At 41.6% G+C, this 19,538-nt stretch overlaps 1 protein-coding gene across 1 annotated transcript; it reads right to left on the reverse strand.

Moving 5' to 3' along the window:
* Positions 1–943: 943 nt before the first annotated feature.
* On the reverse strand, positions 944–19,233 carry GPR37 (G protein-coupled receptor 37). The gene is made up of 2 exons (XM_081038340.1): positions 17,247–19,233; positions 944–2,223 (listed from the first exon to the last, which is right to left on the reverse strand). Exons 1-2 carry the CDS (start codon positions 18,264–18,266, stop codon positions 1,405–1,407), a joined length of 1,839 nt encoding a protein of 612 aa, XP_080894466.1. The 5' UTR covers positions 18,267–19,233; the 3' UTR covers positions 944–1,404.
* Positions 19,234–19,538: the final 305 nt, after the last annotated feature.

Genomic DNA, 19,538 nt, shown 5'->3' on the forward strand with positions numbered 1-19,538 from the left:
CTTTAATTCTTCTTGCCCTAAAGTGCAATGATTTAAATAACATCATGTTATCATCTGGAAGAAAGATGCTACTCAGTTATGCTAAACAGTACAGAAACTGACAAGCAGAAACCTTATAGGGTGGTTTCCAGTCCGAACACTGGATTCCCCTCCATGCTTTTTCTGAAGACAGAGACATTACAAAGCTCTGTCACTAGGTCACTGTCACTGCCATCTGATTAGACATGTGACCCACATGGCAAGCTTCCTACACCACTGCCGCAACGTGAACTCCTTGAGGAATTCAAATGATTCAAATGGAGAAGGCTAGTTTTTTTTGTTGGCAGCTTATGGAATATCGACTTAAAGGGAGCATTTGAATACTTAAGTGTTATAATCAAGATATATAAATATTTTATTATTCCTCCATGGTACTTCTTTTCTACTTAAAGAAATCAAATTGCATCGAATCAACCAAGCTCATTTTTTTAAAGGAAAAAAAGAGAATTCAGAATGCCTCACATAGAATTCACAGGGCATCAAAGATCAGTGTTAGGAGGAAATCAGGAGACAAGTACGTTGTTTTTCAGTCCTCGATTCTGCTGATAATTCCTCAGAGGAAAACCTGTGGCTCTATAGGCTTGTTCAGAGATGAATTTTTTTTTTAAAAAAGATACTTTCTTCCTACTCTGCTATCTATTTATATTTTATAAATATTTGGAAGTAATTTTACATCGATAGCTGAATATTAAAAATACAATTTGTTTTAACATTCAGTATAGTTTTTCATGCATATAAAAGAGTGCTATTAAGAAAACTTTATCATATAGTGATTACCTGCCTTAAAAGAAAATAGAATTAGAAAATAATAAGGCTGATTTTAAATTGTGCATAGAACCAGTAATTGTGTACGTAAGGCAATTAAAAGATTTATTGAATCTTGGTTAAAAGCAGGACAAGGACATTAAAGAATAAAGTGTAATTTATTTGGTGCTACTTTGTGAATGCTTCTTATCTACAAATCATCTAACGATACCATATACAATATACTTTCCGTCTCAACTCAAACATAAAATAATCTATAAAATCACGTGGCTATAATCCATATACAGTGATTATATTTTTAAAAGAAAGAAAATTAGCAATTAATTAAGTTAAGGTGCCATAACTTTTTCCCCATAAAATATTAGCACCATACCAGAGAAAATGACCTAAACTGTTGGCCTCCTCATACGTCTTAAATAACTAAATATAAACATTTTTTTCAAAGCACAAATATTAATTTGCAAAATCAGTCCTACAGTAATTAATATTTCTCTTTTTGCATTTATTTCCCAGTAAGGAAAAATAGGAAGTAAAAACTTCCACAGGGTATGAAAATCAAACAGACAAACAAAAACGTCTAACCAAACCAAACGTCATCCTTCAGCAATGAGTTCCAACAGAAGCAAACGTGGACATTTCACGGCGGATGGTACTGAACGGCGAGAGTTCCAGTTCCGTGGTGTATTCGTTGTCATTGTCGTCGCTGGTCACTGTGGATGCCTTCTGAATGCACTCGTCACAGCAGCAGCAGCAACACTCCATGAAGGCGCGGCTGAAGGGTTTGCACAGACAGAAGAGAAGGACCGGGGTGACACAGGACTTAAAGAACAACAGGAACTGGCTGATAACATTCAGCAGGTCCATCGTCTGCTGGGAAACCCCTGTCGCCATGTAGGCAGTCACAATGTTGCAGATATTTTCAGGAATAATGCAGAATCCATACAAAATGGTCAAAGCCACCACTGTACAGTTCATCTGGCTTTCTAACTGAATCTGCCGCTTGTTCCCTCGGGTACTGGCTTTCTCTGCTTTGCGGATTTTCCTGGCAGTCACTAAGGAGCAGGTGATGGTGAAGAGGGTGGGCAAACAGAAGTAACAGCCAAAATACCACCAGAGCCTCGCACTGTCGTAGGTCAGGGCTAGCACATAGACGGTGTCTGGTAAGTCGGGAGAGACCTTTATAACGCAGCGCTCCACGGGCGCCCGGCCGCTGACGCCCAGCTCCTCCTTGCTCAGCTGGCGCAGCACCACTTCTGGGAGCGCTAACAGCAGAGCACCAACCCAAATAACAGCCAGTTTGGCCGTGGTTGAGGAGCAGTTCTCAATCATTTCATAGTACATCTGGACGTTGGTGGCAGCACGGAAGCGGTCTATACACAGAGCACACAAGGTGAAGGTCGTGACGCCGAGAGATGCGACCTGTGGGAGGAACACAGGATGCAGTCAGTTATCCTGGGGGGTTCTCTGGTAATAAATGCAGATCGGTCAGAGTGAAAAAGGAAAGGAGAACACGTTCCTGGCATAACAAGGCTTGGGTGACTGGACCCAGGGCTTCAGCTGAAGCATTGTGAGGATGGAAATTGAAAATGGGGGGTGGGGGAAATGCAGTGGTTCAGGGTCGTGGAGTCAAAAAATGTTAGAGCTGGAAGGATCCATAAAGACCATTTAGTCCACCACTGTTTTATTATAGATAAGAATGCAGAGATCCCACGAATTTCAGTCACCATGAAAATGCCCGCCACCAGGAGATCTAGAAAAGGAGTAAGGATAATTGAGTGTGTCCCATTTTCATTGCTGAAAAAGATGGCTGTGTTTTCCAGTGGAGGGGCCAGTAGCATGCCTTACACACAGCAAACTTTCAAGAGTTTTTTGTTTCCAACAAACTAGATGAGTACAGATCTCCTGCAATTTATCCTAAATGCAAAATATTTTAATATTATTTGTACACGCACTTATGGAAAACAAGAAAGGGAGATTCTCCAGATGTCAAAATCAATGAGAAAACTAATTCCAAACAGGTCAGGGACCACGCCACTGCCCCACACTGCATGTCTGCCCTAAGGGCATCTGCCAATTTGATGAGATTTTCAAGTCGGTTTTTAGCCAGACAGACGGAGCCAGGTGTCCAGGTCACAGAGGTAGACCACAAAGCTGGTATCCACGTGAGTGGGGATTAAAGATCCTCTTATGAATTTGGAATGCCCCGAATAGTGACATCTCCATGGGCATAAAGAGAAAAAAAAAATCAAGGGAGATAGTGGAGAAACTTGTCTGCATTTTAGGATATGGATGTGGATGAATTGGGGGAAAGGGAGGAGAAGCGCAAATTCTAACCGGGAGCCCGAATTTGCATTGGACTAAAGTCAGAATTCACACCATCTATGTGGCTCAGAAGAACCCCAAATGCAATTTTAAATTGTCCCAGGCACATGACAGAAGCAAACACAAAACCTCTCTGGAAGAATTCATTTTCAAACCAGGCCTCAGAAAAATCCCACAGGTAAAAATTCCAGGGAAGATGGATGAAAACTCACAATATGCAAGAGACAACCCTCCACTGTGAGTTATTTATGTGACAAAGGAAACAAGTTATGGAATCAGACCTAAGTCCATCTGTCGTGAAATAAACATGAGCATCCCATTTAAAGAAATATGAGATGAGAGAATGTCAAAGAAAGTAAGAGACATAAAAAATAACCACAAAAATGCAAAAATGAACCAAATAGAATGTCTACATATTCCAGCCATAGGATAACTTCAGATCAGAAAACTCCGATGCTGACCACATAGAGAACTGCTCTTACACACATATGGCCCAGACATCTCAATAAATCAACTTAAAGGTTAAGAACCCAAAACATGCACATATTTCTTTTCCACACAGAGGCTTTTCCAGGGATACAAACACATGTTCCTGATGTAAACACGCTATCATTCGATAATCTACAAAATAAGCATTGAGCTTCATACGTGCACTCTAATGGGTTACCCAGGTGTACATTCAACACAGGCACACGCTTACTCATATCAACTCTATGCCAAGCACTCTGCTAGATACTGAGGACATAGAAAGGAACAAGAAGCAGTTTCTTTCCCTCAGGGGGGTCAAAGTCAACCAAGAGGGGGAACGAAGGTCATCCTCAAGGTCATGAGATAAACAAAGTGATCCTACCGGAGCATCAAATTTACTCAACTCTTTTGGGGGAAATGGAAGTGATTTAACGTTGAGTAAATGTGGTCATTATTTATATATTTATACAAGGACAATGAATCAGAGGTAAAATATTCATGAGGATTAAGATAAAACAGGAGATGGAAAGAAAGCGCCCTCCGCGGATGGGAGGCTTTGGGCTGCATCCTATCACCTGGGTATCTATTGCATCACTCTCCCCTGCCTGCAAGTCGGAGTGTTTAAGAAGCACAGCTGTACAGCATGCCTTGGCAAAGGGGCAAGGAACAATGGGTAGATATAATGCTCACGTCTACACTTTTTAGCACGCACAGGGATCATGCTGACAAAAAGAAAACCATTTGTCATAACATTTTTAACACTCAAAACATTAGTTGTTTATCTACTACATTCAAGCTGTCACTCTCCCCAGCACGATGCAACTTGCCTTGGGGCTTCTATGAGAGTTCCAGCATCAACTATTCTCTTCTCCTCTTACACACTACACAATAGTCAGTGTCTACTACTTCTAATACGGAAAATAAGGACACTGTCTCTATGCCCTGACTATTTTCCTAACTGTCAGTGACGGCAGTCTGAAAATGAGATATAATGAGGGATTAACTATTTGAGAAGCAAAATGAAGAAAGAAAATGACTAACATAGATCTAGGTCCGTACAGATCAAGAGGTCATGGTTGAACTTCTAACCACAATTCTTATTCTACACAATTTTCAGAAAGTTTCCCATACATGCCAGTATAAAAAAAAAAAATCAATCAAATATGACTGCCAAAAAGAGTTATCTTTATTTTCACCTTTTGAAATTAACTTTCAAATTAATAAATGGTTCACCTTGATGAAAACTTATTCTGCATCTATGCTAGAGACTCAAAATAATTCTTAAAATTGAGATCCACATTATGCAGCTGTCTTAAGAACGGGTTATATTTTTTAATGTCAGTAACTGCCACACTTTGAATGGAAATCTGAGAAGAACTTGGCATTTTCTGAAGGTCTACCTCAAACAGAGCTAACTGGAAATTTCAGTATTCTATTCTACAGCGTTTTGACATTTTACATTTATATATTAGTTTTTCAAATCCTTTGATTCATTTTCTGTAATAATGTAAAAACAAAACAAAACAAATTCTCAACTATCAAATAGACACAAATTGTCAGCAAGGCTTTCTGTGCCATCTTCACTAAGACAAATCTTTGTGCGTGTTTCCCTGTCACTGTGTATCCTGAGTCAGTCCACAAATACAAAGGTAAAAGCTTTATACTGTGAAGTCTTTCTAAATTAAGAATAACATTTCTATTAACAGGATAGCTTGGCGATATAAAAATACTAGAAATTCTGAAGACAGGCAATCTCTCAGAGGCTTGGAACATCTATTTGCTTGGTAGTTTTCTATCATTACTTAACCAAGAACACACAAAGGATAGCATCTCTTCCCTGATTAATTGCCCTAATTTCAAATCTCTAGATTTGAATTATCACAGAGCTAGCATTTGTATACCTAACTCCAATTATCCAAGTCAGTTGCAAAGCATTTCATGAGAAGTAATAGCAAATGAATGTGGATGGACATGTATTAAAGTGTGGACGCTAGATTGCTACTCCTTAGATATCATAAGCTGTGTTGCACACCCACTTTTAATTAGAAGATGGTCACAGCTTTAAAAAGAAAAAATAAACAAACAAACAAATAAATAAATAAATAAATAAATAAATAAGGTTTTCTAGATTCTGTACACTTCATCTCACATGATAACATAAGCCAGGGCAAATTTTAAGCAAGATTTACATGTGCTCCAACTTTTTGCTCAGCAGTTCTCCTGCACTGTATTGTATTTGAAGATCCTCAGTTCTTCAGCCATATTCCCAAAAGCTTCAATATCGAGTCAGAACCTCAGACATGTCTGATCTATCATCTTCTTGATGATTCATAGGTTGAGGGAAACGTGCCAATGTTCCTACACTAATTTCAGGGAACTCCTGCCTCCAGCTTCCTGGTTTCAAATTGTCCTTCTCTCTGATAGCGTTCTCTGCCATCAGCTTCCAGCTAAAACAGGGTGAACTGCCCAGGAAGGTCGAGGAAAGGAGAGTGGTTAAAGGAGCCTCTAAGGAAAACGCTACCCCCAAAGCAGAGACAGCTTGCCATGCAGTTGCCAACAGCAACCGAATCCAAACGTTAGTCCTAGATTTCTACTCTCTCCTGTTGCCCCCGCCTGCAGTGTTACTTCAGATATTCTGCTGTCAATTCACTTCTGCACTTGCTTTTATGATGTGAAAGAACCAGAAAGGTGGGAAGCCCATGCTCAGTACTTTCCCAAATTGTTTCCAGAAGGTTTTAAACGTCCGTAAAGAATCAACTGCATACCTCAGAAATGAACTGATAAAAATCATCTAGATAATGGATGGTGAGCTAATTTCCGCCTACTCAGATATGAAATCTATCCATGGAATTAAAATGGATAAATGTTGGGGTAACAGGAGAAAATTTTACCACAATTTTTAAATAGCCTTGTTTACATATAGCACATTAGAAATTCTACCAAGATGAACGGCCGCAATTATACGCAATTATAAAACTGTATCATGAATGCTGGATCTTCTGCATTTAATGACCACATCTGATTGCTAAAATTCAATATCACTATGAAATATGCTCTTGGGAATAAAGCTGTTACGCATTTGCTTAGATGGTTAGTTCTTTGAAGCAACATCCTGAGAGATGAAATGAGTAAGATGCAATCTCATATTAATTAAACAGCAATGGGAGGCATAATTAACATCAACAAAAGCAGAAGTGTAAACACTTCACAGACAAGACTATTCATTTTGAGAATCAAGCTCAGAGGGAAGATGGAAGTAGACATTTGTAACGATTTAGGAAAATAAGATATGGAGCATTTTGAGGGGACTGGCATCAAAATACAGAAGCAAGAGAATCAAAATCAATAAGTCTAAACTCTTTCTTTCAAACAGCAGCGTTCTGCTGGCCTCTGCATCCCAGAGTAACAACAGTAAAAGCTGCCTCAGCCGTGCCTGATCAGTAGTACCCAGGGCACTCAGGCTCTGGGCAGCTGCGGGCACCTGGAGCCTTGTCCATGGCACAAACAGGTGCCGGAAAAGTCAAGACCAAGCACTCAGGTGGGCAAGCAGCAATCCAAACTGAGGGTGCCATACAACTTCACCCCCAAGGAAACCTGGGCCACTCGATTCACTTTGTACTGCATGAGACCCCTGCTCATTCACCATGATGTGGAGAAAGGGCATACAGATCCTCTCTAAAAAAGGTCATCTTTGAAGATCCTGTGTGGGAGCTAGTGGCCCATTTCTCAGCAGCTGACTGCAGAGCCACAAATAAAAAAGCACTAGGAATAAGAGGAGGCTGTGAAATACAAAAGACAGATTCCATAACATGCAACTCTTCACCAAGTAAAGAGTATCTTTTGCTAAACATTCTTGCATAAATAGGTGATAACACCAATGGGGGAAAACGGCCAATGAACTTCCAAGCAACATTACTTTCTGACGAAACTGAATCTACATGCTTTGTAAGTTCAGCAAAGCAACTGGAATACACTGATTTTTATAGAATAGGGAAATTTCTAACCAGCTCTGACTACTGTACTCTAGCCTAACGGACTTTACCTCAATAAGAGGTTTAAGGGCATCTATTTCTGTGCTGTCCTTTTAATACAAATAACTCTCAAAACAAGGGCATTATTGTTAAGCAAAACCATTGTTTGGGCCATGAATGATTATCTATTATAAGTCCCTGGTTGCAGGCCTAACAATCAGTCAGGAAAAAAAGCAGGAGGAGCACAGGGCAGAGTTTCCTGTGAAACTCTAAATGGCTGGAACCCCTATGCTTTTGGCTTTCTCTTGCATTTTCCATAATCCTCATCCTTCTAGCACTTCCCCATGAAACAGACAACTTCCCCACGAAAGAAATGGTTCTTTGAGCACCAGTGGGCACAGCATGTTTATCAGAGTTTCTGTTTATCGGACTGCTGTGAATGAGATGACCTTTATCAAAAGGGCTTCATTTCAGAGTGCATGCAAATCATGATACTACAGCAGTGACACACTTCCATGAGTGTTTCCAAACCAAAGCACAGTGAGTGGGAGATCTGCCTCACCGCTGGCACGCATGCACACTTCTCTGAAATAAAATAGAACTTTCCACGTCCACTCTTCCACAGCCAAAGAGAAGGCTTCCTACCTTTATCAGTATCACTGATATTTAATAAGATACACCAACATATCATAAGTATCCATTTATTTCAATTATGTCCAGCCTATTTTATCTATATGTGAATCTCAGTGTCATGAGGAAAAATATTTTGAAAGCATCAACTATAATTATTACTTCATTTTCCATCTTCCTCCCTCTTAGGTAAGCTTGGTAACATGCTCTTACTTATTTAAGAACAATTGAGACTATTTAAAAGCCAACATATTATCCCCAAATTTGTTCTTTATAGGCCCACCTTGACATAAGGTTTCCTACCAATTGCAACTTCTGAGTTCTGTAGCACAGTGCATTCCTTTTGCAGTAAAAAACAGGAAAAAAAAATTACTACAACTCATCTAAAATGTTACAATTTAATTATAAATGTGGCAATGCTCATTAGTATAAAAATGTAAATGAAGCAAGAGTAACATCATTTATCCAAAGATGGAAAAACCATCTATTGGAATCAACAGCTCTTAAGGAAGTTATGTATTCGATATTTATCCTTTGTAATTAGAAATTCATTTCAAAATGTAATATTTTCCCCAAGCCCACAGTCCAGTTTTCAATGCTTGGTAATATTATGATGTTTCTAATCAATCTTCAAGTGACCTAGCATTTCTGTCTGTCACGTAGGGGTTCTGATGAGTTTCCAAATAATAGTAACAAATTTTCACCTATTGTCCGTACAACCAATGACAGAGACGTGGATGATGGTGAACCAACACTGAAAACAAAGTCAGAGTTGGCCTCATCCATTTGTGCTTCAGTAATTATGATTTGAATGATACTGAGAAACCACATTTTAGGACAAATTTTCTCTGCTTTTAACCAAAATTCCCTTGGTAGTCTGTTAAGGAAGTAGTATAGTGCTCTTTCTCATTCAACCCTCTTATAAAAGGCAAATACCTCTAAACCTCCTATTAGTTAACAGGATGTGAATTAGTTAACAGGATGCTTTTCTTATACAGAGAGATGTGACCCAAGGAGAAGACAGTAAAGGTAGGAGGAAAGACGGAAGGGAGGGAGGGAGGGAGTTACGAGGAGGCAGAAGCCCTGAGTACCATCACAGACCCAGCGAAAATGACTCACTCCAGGCAGGGATCAAATCAGTGACCTCATTAATAGTACGAATCACTCCAGTGTGCTGACAAATAACACTGAACACTATCATACATTCACAAACTGAAAGCATTCTGTTTCAAAAATAAGCCTGGCACTGTGATTATATCCCGCGTTTTATGGAAGTTTCATGGAATAGTATCTACACCTATTTTGCAAATAGAAGACCCCATCGTTGAGGTTTTAGCAATCCCTTTCTCCACTCCGCCTGGACATTTTAGATGAGATCATCTCTTCTGGCACAAAGAATGCCATTCTAATTGCAATACTTAAGAGTTAGTCTTGGCAAGGAGGTTGAGTTGATTATGGGACCTTAGCAGGTCAATTCTTGGGAAGTTAAATGACAGGAGGAACCCTGGGGGATGAGAGGAGAAGTGCAGTGCCAGAGACTCACCTCACTGCCTGCTCAGCCCTCTCCCGCACAGCCCACAGCCCAGACACAGATCCCTGTGTCCAATGTGACACTGTTAAATAAAGTTGCATCATATAGGAAGTGCTATTACAGGCAGGTCCAGGCAGCATCAGGGCAAAGGCTAAGGTAGACCATCACCGACTCAGCTGTGGTAGACACGTAAGCTCAGAACTATTCTGCCTCTACAGACATATTTGCTCCCTTTTTGCTGTTGAAGGATGCTTTGTTGACATAACCAGATGCTTTGGCAGCCCTCAGGAACCCAGGATAAATCCTCACTCTGATGTTGTGCTTGAAAGATTAATCTAATTCTTGGGAAAGTGTCTTTATGCTTCCTTCCCCTCTACTCTATAATAGGGTCTAAAGTACTTCCCTTGTCAGCCTTTGTTTCCAGGTTCTCTAAAGTCAAATTAAATCATTGGTATGCTTTGAGATTTTCAGAAGAAAGGGACTCAATTTAAGGTTATTACATTGCTAAATAAATCAGTCATTTAAGGAAAGTTTTTAAATTAGATTTAATTAATGTCCTTATGGTTAATAAGGACTCATAATTACCAAAGCAGAGATGACTATCTCAGGCATTATATTCTAAATAACAATTAAATATTTAATAACATTTACAATAATTCTATATTTTAACACTTCTAGGACTGTCCTATCTGGAAAATTATCTTGCCAATTATTCTTATGGACCTCCTATTCCAGGAAAGATTGAAAAAACAAGGAAGCAAGAATGTAAAGATTTTCACAGTTGTACCTTTTCACCACACATCTAGGCTGTGTGGCATTTATGAAGATGAACTGTAAGAACATGATTCAAAAAGAATTAGAGAGAGTGCGGTTTTCACTTTAATTTCTCTATCTTTGGTCATAACCAAGTACCAGGAATGGTGAGCTGATCCATTCCAGGTCCATTCCTGAATTTCCATAACAACTTGTTTAAGCCTTTATTATAGTATTCATCACATGGTAAAACATTATTTTATTTTTCTGTAACTTTAGTAACAGTAACTCATCTATGTTGTTCATCTCTGGAAACTGTTTCCTCTCTTTCCCTCCCCTTTCTAGTCCTGTTTCCTCCTGACCCATTCAGTGTCTGTCATAGAAAAAAAAAACCAATAAATGTTTGATGAATGAATGGATAGTGAAAAAAATAAATGAATGATGATATATATGGAAAAATATTATAGAACATAATAAATTATTCAGACAGTTCCTTAGTCACTTATTGGGTGCTGCTGTTTTATATATAATCCTTAAAAGCTGAATGCCAACTAATATCTCTGAGAAGGAAAGTAAAGAAAAATCATGTTCTTGTTTATACCTCATTGGCAAGTTTTAGAAAAGGATTCCATTCTTATTACAATAAATAGGTAAGGAAATTATTTGAATTTCACATTTGAATATCAAAAAGGTTTTATTTCTTATATGGAACCCAAATTCAGTAAACTTCACCATATACTGTTCATGAATGGAATCAGAAACAAAGGCACACTCTACAACTTTGTTTTGCTTTTATTTTCTGCAGTAGTTATCAGCTAAATAGTCTTATTTGCATGGGAATGTAGGAAATTATTATAAAGGGATTAACGAGAAACCATGAAATATTTTTTAAGCACCATTCTCATGTGTTGAGTCTATTTTCCATGAGAATATTATTAGTTAACTGAAATTGCTCATAAAACTGTATGTTTCCACTTAAAAGTCCATTAGAATGCCTAATGGCTAATCCACCACTCAAGCAAATTTACCATCTGCCATTATAAATGTGCTATTACTTGAATACAGAAAGTCTCGGGAAATCTGTGTAGACTCACATACCCATGATATTGTCTTCAGCTTCCAGCACCTTCCTTTCTTATGTGTCGGTGCTAACTACAATCTAAGGCAATGAAAGAGCCATTTGCTTCACTCAGTTTAAAACCAGTATTTCCAAGCCATTGGAGAATCTGGCTCTTTTTGTCACAAAAGATTCCAGACTTTCCACAGATCATCCCTCGTCCAGAGGCCCTGGTGAGATGCATTCCTATTATCCATCCTCCACCCTGATGTAGGACTCTTGAATGCCAGTCAAATAAGAAGTGCACTCAGCGCTGGGATTATCTTAGAACTCGTCGACATCTTCTTCTCTGCCACACACCATGAAGGCGTGAGGTCTTTAAACTAAAGGGGGAGCCTATATTATTCAGAATCTCCAGTTAAGGTCCAAACAGAAATAGATATTTAGCAGTGGGTCTGGATCAGATGACACATTGATTTTGGTTGGCTTCTATCAAGTCATCGGCAAAGAGCTGTTCCAACTGCCACATTCAATGCCTGAATTACTTGGCTTTTACCATGTGTTAAATCCTTAAGGGAATGGTGACGTAGGAACTCCTCCTCCATTCTCCTACTGCAATCCACGCCCAGACCTTCATCTCTCTCTCGCTCTCCCCGCCCCACCCCAATAAATTTACTGCTTTGAATATAGTTTTTCTGGTGATGAGCTCATAAATCAGTTTAAAATAATGCGTCTCTTAGGATGGCCACCATCCTCTCAGGTCCCTTCTCTCCCATCCCCCTTTCCTACCATTCCATCTGTACTTGGTCCTTCTGGGACTTATCACTAGACAACAAAGGCATCATAATCCTGGAAAAGAAAGAAATAAGTTAACAACTATAATAGTTCCTTGTACATGCCCACTCATAGCAACAGTAAATATGATAAAACTCCCTTTCTAGCAATAAATCCTGCAAGCTGAATCCTGCTCTCCTCAAGCCTTATGTCAACACATTGAAATGAAAAGAATATTGCACAGATCTGTAATTTCTGCTGCAGAAACACCTCCTATTTTTCCACACACACCCCAGTCTCTCCAAAATTCCACTACCTCCTTAAGATTATGCTAATATTCAAGGTGTAGACAAGAAAGCACTCTGGAAGGAACAGGCAAAAGAGAAGATGGGAGGAAAAATTTGTAAAGAACAACAAAAATGAACTGTGGTTACTATGAAAAACAGCATGGAGGTTCCTCAAAATCTTCACAATAGAACAACCTCATGATGCAGCAATTCCACTTCTGGGAAATGAACCAAAGAAAACAAAAACACTAACTTGAAAAGATGTATGCACCCTCATATTCATTGCAACATCAACTACAATAGTCATGGAAACAACCTAAGTGTCTGCTGACAGATGAATGGATAAATAGTGGCATATATACGTACGATGGAATATTATTCAGCCATAAAAAAGAACGGAATCTTGCCATTTGTGTCAACCTGGATGGACGTTGAGAGCATTATGCTAAGTCAGACTGAGAAAGACAAATAAGCATGATCTCACTTAAATGTGAAATCTATGCACACACACACACACACACACACACACACACACACACACAAAGCTCATACATACAGACAACAGACTGATGGTTGCCAGAGGTGGTGGTGGTGCTGTAGGGTGGAAGAAATGGTTGAAGAGGGTCAAAAGGCACAAACTTCTAGTTATAAATGAGTCATGGGCATGTAACATACAGCATGGTGACTATACGTAATAAGATTGCATCATATATTTGAAAGTTGCTAAGAAACCAGATTTTAAAAGTTCTCATCAAAAGAAAAAATTTTTTGTAACTATATGAGGTGACAGATATTAACTAGACCTACTATGGTGATCATTTCACATTGTAGACAAATATCAAATCATTACGTTCTACACCTGAAACTAATATAATGCTATTTGTCAATTATACCTCAATAAAAATAAAAATACAAATTGATTATGGATACAATTTTAAAATAACCAAACAATATTAAAAATTTCAAACATTAGAAAAGGCAAGCAGATTATAATAAAAATGGTAAATCAGACATTATAAATCAGTAAGAGGATTGTGGTTGAAAAAAAAAAGAAGAATAGCCAATACATAAAATAAATGTAAGAAAGTAAAGAAAAGGAAAAATCTAAGTAATGAAAGGAGATATATGTCAAATATTTTTAGGAGTCTTGTGTTTAAGAGGAACAAGATTGGCAAGGAGCAAATTTTGAAGAAAGTTTAAATAAACGTAATGTATTTGTAATGTCCTTCACCAATATAAAATACTTTGTTATTTTGATAACATAAACTGTAACCTATGTAACTTTATTTGATCATTAACATAATTATGGTTGGCACTTTAAAAAGTGCAGTTGTCTCAGATGAAAATTTTAACAATTTAATGAGCTACCACCCACTGTGGAACTTACTGTCAATTTATGAAAAGCAAGATAAAAGAGATTAAGAATCTAAGAAGCTATCAATTTCACCATATAGCGATTGACGCTGATTATTTTTTCCTGCCCATTGAAAATCCTTTTTAAAAGATGCCAAGGATCAGGAATAAGGAAACGCTCACTGAACAACTGTGCCTCATAGATGGTCGTCTAATAAGTAAACATCAAGTGTTGAGACAGAGTCTGGTTGCCACTGTGCACGAGGCTTAGGATGATTGTTTCTCTTCTCTGAGCCCCATGTTTCATCTTTAAAATCAGGGGGTTGGATTAGAATGCCATCTGGTTCTAATAGAACACAGTAATTCAAAAGCTATTATAATGAGGCAATGGTTCCCCACGCAGACTGCCTCCCCCCAGAAGTCCTTCCTTCAGGAATGAAGTGCTGAGGTCCCCAACCACTGGGACTATTAGTGGTCAACGGCTCTTAGCTGCATCCCTCTCTAGGAAGTGCCCTTGACAAAAAGACCTACCCAGCTCAAGGTCATGCCACCTTCCTGGGAGTCTCTTGCATCCAGTTTCTGGTCCATTAGGGAACACAAAGTCTGGGCCCTCTTGCGTTCACTCAGGTTATCCCTGCAGGGTCACCCTAACCTTAGGGCTCCCTATGTCTTTGTGTCTTTGTGGCATGTGCGTCACAGTTCAACTTCTTCTGGCCAATCCTGTTTTCTCCATTCCTTACCAGGTGTTGAACCTCAGTGCACACCCCAATAAATTTCTTGCCAGCCAATCTCCACATTAGATCTGTTCTGGGGGAGACCCGACGTGGAATAGGCACTAAATCTCTGTGACTTCTGTAGAAATAACAGTGCCTCCTGGAGGCACAAATGCTTTATTTTGAGATTTAGACTGTATTTCTTGTTCTCATAATCAGGAATCGTGGGGCGGATACTACCCTCCAGTAATTATTTTCACGAAGCATGCCAAAACATTATAAAATTATTTCAGAAGACTAGGACTAGGCAGGAATGTAGAAACACAGTCTACATTTTAGATTAAAGATTAAGATTTTCATTCCTGACTTGAATGATAAATAGTATACATTTAAAAATTTACATTGCAGTCTAATTTTTCAAGAAAAAATAATGAGTGAACCCTTTCCCCCAAACCTTTGCTTCTCTAGGGATAATAAAGCCTGGTACCAATAACTAAAAAATAGATGTATAAAGAAGGGAATAAAATACAGAGAACAAAACATAACTACAATTGTGTTAATAACAAGAGAAGAGATAAAAACAAAATATTTTTAAGGAGATGATAATTAAATTGGAAGATGAAATACAAATGAAATTACAGCACACAATATTGTAAAATACTGAGACTTAGAAAGAAAATTAAAGCCCATGTGTAACAAATACCATCACTCAAAACTCATAGGTCTCATTAAACTAAGCAAAGTTTGTATATTCTTTTCTGTATTTGGATGGGATTCTTTTCTTTTAAAGTTGTTTTGGAGAACTTTGGTAATGTTTTTTTTCTTTCCTCAGTTTCCTTTTTCTGTATACTTTATTGTTTTTCCCTCTAATGATAAAGGTTTCTACATGTCCAGTACATTTAAGGCAAGCCAACACACTCCTCTCTTACTGGGTAACTCTCCTGTTCACTTTGTAGCTTACTTTGGTGTCTTCCTTGCATATGCCAATTTCTCCTGCATTATTCAAATCATCAGAGAAATTTGAAATTGAAATTGACCTTGAAAAGGTTACTGGTAGACACATATTCTCCAACAAATTCAACTACCTCCTCTGTAATTCAAAAATGAACTGTTTACCAAATAAATTAGATGTTTCAAAACTACTTGGGGCTGGAGAACAAGAGAAATCCTGGATGCTGGAAAAGCTGCAACAGCTGATTTAGCACGCATGGAATCATTCTGCATCTGATCCCTGCCAGGAAAACACAGGGTCTTATTCACTGTCTCTTGCCTTGGTCCTTCTGAGTAGGTACTGTTTTCTGTTTACTTATCCCCTAGCTTTAGGCCCTGGAACAAAGTTGAACATAGTGTCACTCGCCCTGGTGCCAGACGGGATCAGAGGCTCTGAAATATTTACAGTTTCCCTTCTTCTGCTTCCATAAATGAAACAGGCAGTCTGAATGGGGGAAATCAAGGGCCAGCTGGCTAAAACCACAACTGGCAACAAAGCACTTGGGCTCCTTCCAAGAGCTGGTGTTTAGAGAGAGGCCATTTAAAGAGCAAATTCCAACAACCGTGATAATGCGGCAGGACACCTGCTATAGCATGAAACAATAAAAGTGTACTCAGAAAGAGTTTTGTTTCCCAAGTTTAGAACCTCTGAGATTACCCCTCTTCTTTAGGAAATTTCCAGTCTTAGAGTCAATCCCTTAAAAGAGCCAATCCTTTACACGCTAACGAATGACATATATCATATACTTTGAGAATGTTAAATAAAGTCTGTGCCATGATGGATAAAGAGTTATTTTTACTTAAGCTCATTCTCACAAAAACAAATAAAACTGTTAAGAAATTGAGAACAATAAAGAAACAAGAAATGACATAAGAATTTAGATGGGACAGCCATGGCAGACAGCCAAAAACACTTAAACTAATTTGGGAGGTTATTAATATCTCATGAGACAACTGACAAAGAAAGGCAGATTTCCTTTGTTAAATAGAATACTATTCTAATTTTGTGTTTAAGAAACAATAGCATAACCTTCTTGGGGGTGGGGGATAACCATGTTGAAGGACTATAAATCTAGCCTTATAGACAAATGATACCGGTTTTTTCCTTGCTGAGTTCTCATAATAATAACCATGAACTGGCTTTAGTAACTGGCCATTTATTACAATCCCTGCTAGGTACCAAATCAAAAATATATATGACACGATACTAAGAGAGATAAACTTGAAATCTAAACAATTCTATACATTATGAGATAATTATTTCACAGTCTGGGAAATGTGTTTCAAGGTGACTGAACAAAGATGCCCAGATAGATAGATGATACATGATAGATAGATAGATAGATAGATAGATAGATAGATAGATAGATAGATAGATAGATAGATAGACAGACAGACAGACAGACAGACAGACAGACAGACTGACTGACAGACAGACAGATGCATGAATAACCGGCAAGAGAAATGAAGGAGGGACTCAGAGAACAGTGCAGGGGCTCAGCAACCAGCTAGGTGCACGGAGCAGAAGTCCGGAGGCCGTAAGTCCCAGAGGTGTGTAAAGCCAGTAGCTTGAGACTCCCTGGAAGGCATTACCTCGATGTAGGGCACGATCTTGCAGGAGAAGTCCTCCAGCAGCCACTTCTTGGTCAGCTCGTGAAAGATGACGAGTGGCAGGCAGAAGAAGATGAGGAGGAAGTCCCAGAAGGCCAGGCTGGCCAGCAGGGAGTTGGAGATGCTCCGCATGTAGTAGTTGTGGCACACGATGCACATCACCGCCAGGTTGCCGATGATGCCGGTCCCGAAGATCACCACCGACAAACACATGACCGCGTAGGCTCCGTACGACTCCTGGGTCAGCGGGTAGAAGGGGTTCTTCAGTCGCAAGCGCCGGTTCGTGCCGTTCCCCCGGCGGGGACCCCCGCGTTCGGGGATCCCTTCAGCCCAGGACCCATTCTGGGCCAGTGCCCTGCCGGGGGCTGCAATCACCCGCCTTTCGTGCCCAGACGGTCCACTGACCGTCCTGGGTCGGGGGTCGCGGTGGGAAGCCTGCAGTTTCCCGGCTCTCCTTGGCCAGTAATACAGGTCGCTGGCTCCGGGCTCTGTCCTCACACGCGGCTCCTGACTGCGCCCGGAAATGCCGCTGCCTCTTGGACCCTTCTCCTCCTCTTTGGTCTGAAGGAAGAGCTGAAGAGCCGCGGGGTTCCCTCTCCCCAAAGTTCCAAGGGCTTCCTGACTCCGGGCACCTTCCCACCTCCAGGCGCCTGCGGGCCTGGCTGGGGGGCCCGAGGGCTCGGCTGGTGACGCCCCCGCCCCTCTGCGCGCACCCGGGTCAGCTCCGCGGGCGGCCGGGAGGTCCCACGAAGGCGCCGCGCGCACTGCTGCCTCCTGCTCTTTCCTGGGCGCACGGGTTAGTAGAAGGTGTCCTGCAGAATTCCCTGGTCCCCAACTGTCCCTGCTGCGACGCTGGTTCAGTGCAGGTGAACAGCTATGCCCCAGACAAGTTTCGTTCCTGGGCGCAGGGGCGGACCCGAGGGCAGGAGACGCAGAAACCTTGAGCAGGAACAGAAGCAGCAGCCGCGAGGTTCGGGCCAGAGGCGCGCCTGGGGTCCGCATGGCTCGGGGAGGGCGCCCGGCAGCCGCCGCTCCTGCTTAAGACCAACACCTGCTGCCAAAGTTGCTGCTGAGAGTTAGACACATGTCACATACTCACCCCCGCCCCGCAGCTGCGGACGGGAGATTCCGGGGAGGTTGGGGGATGGGTCTTGGGGTCACAACCCTCCCGCTCTACAATCCTTCCTCGTTCGGTGCCCTGTGCATTTCTCAGCCAAATCCAACCTGAGCGCTGCGTATCCCCAAGGTTCAGAAAGGGACTCGCTGCTCCTGCTGGCTGACCTTGAAAAGTTGCAACCAACACCTGACTGATGATTAATGTTGCGACGGAGCCCCGCGCTCCTCCCTGCCCTGGGGTGATGGCCTTCTTGGTAACGGTTGCTCAGCCTGTTTACATCCTTTCAATACTGCTTTCTCCAGCAGCGAGACGAGGTCGCCAAGGCAAAGAAAAATAAGTTCCCCTCCTTCAGATGACTAGTAGCTGCAAGCCCGCTCCCCGCTCGCTGGAAACAGGTTGCAAACCGCCAGACGCAGCGCAGATGCGCCCAGGAAACTCTTGCTCCCCTAACCCCAGCGACTAAAGAGGCAACTGGTGCCCAGGAGAAGCGGGGCTCGAAACCCGCGGCCACTGCCCAAGTTGCTTCTCCTCCTGTTCAAAGTTGAGCAGGAGCAGCGCAGGCTGCAGGGCTGCGTGTCCCCGCCAAGAAAGGAAGCGGCGGTGGGGGTGGGGCGGGCGGGCGGGCGGTGCTCCTCAGTGGACAGTGCCGCGGCCGCAGGAGCTTGTTGTTGCGACAGCGACAGCGGGCGCAGCCCGGGCGGAGAGTGCGGTGCCTGGAGCCGCCGCGGGCGAGGCGGTGCATGGCCCGGAGGGGGCGGTGGCCTGGCCTCTCCCCGCCGCGCCAGCTGCCGTGCGCTCCGGCGACACCGAGCACTCCGCTCCTCGCCTCCCTCCCCTCCTCTGCCTCCTCCCAGAGATGCTGGTCTGTGGGGAGACGGGATCCCCTGGTGGTTTACGACTCACTGATCCCACACACGTTTCATTCAAGCCCTTTGTAGCGGCTTTCATTCCTAGGAGCTGGAATCCGGGAAGGAACCAGGGTGGAGGTGCGGAGCCTGCGCGGCTCGAGGCTAGGGATGGGCGGGACACGCTAATTCCCCAGATGTCGGAACCAGCCCAACCGGTCTCGGAGCCCGGAGCAGGAGGAGAGAGCGGTGATCGCTCCCAATCCGCGGTGGCCGGTGCGCATGCCCAGGCCTCGGCCCCAGGGAGGAGTA

This window comes from Rhinolophus hipposideros (genome assembly GCF_964194185.1).
Source record: "Rhinolophus hipposideros genome assembly, chromosome: 25".
Taxonomy (NCBI): domain Eukaryota; kingdom Metazoa; phylum Chordata; class Mammalia; order Chiroptera; family Rhinolophidae; genus Rhinolophus; species Rhinolophus hipposideros.

Excerpts from the sequence above, each read along its gene's own strand:
- GPR37 (XM_081038340.1), bottom strand. The coding sequence starts at position 18,266 with ATGCGGACCCCAGGCGCGCCTCTGGCCCGAACCTCGCGGCTGCTGCTT. Across the intron at positions 2,224-17,246 it reads AGATCGTGCCCTACATCGAG|GTCGCATCTCTCGGCGTCAC; the intron begins GTAATGCCTTCC and ends TTCCTCCCACAG.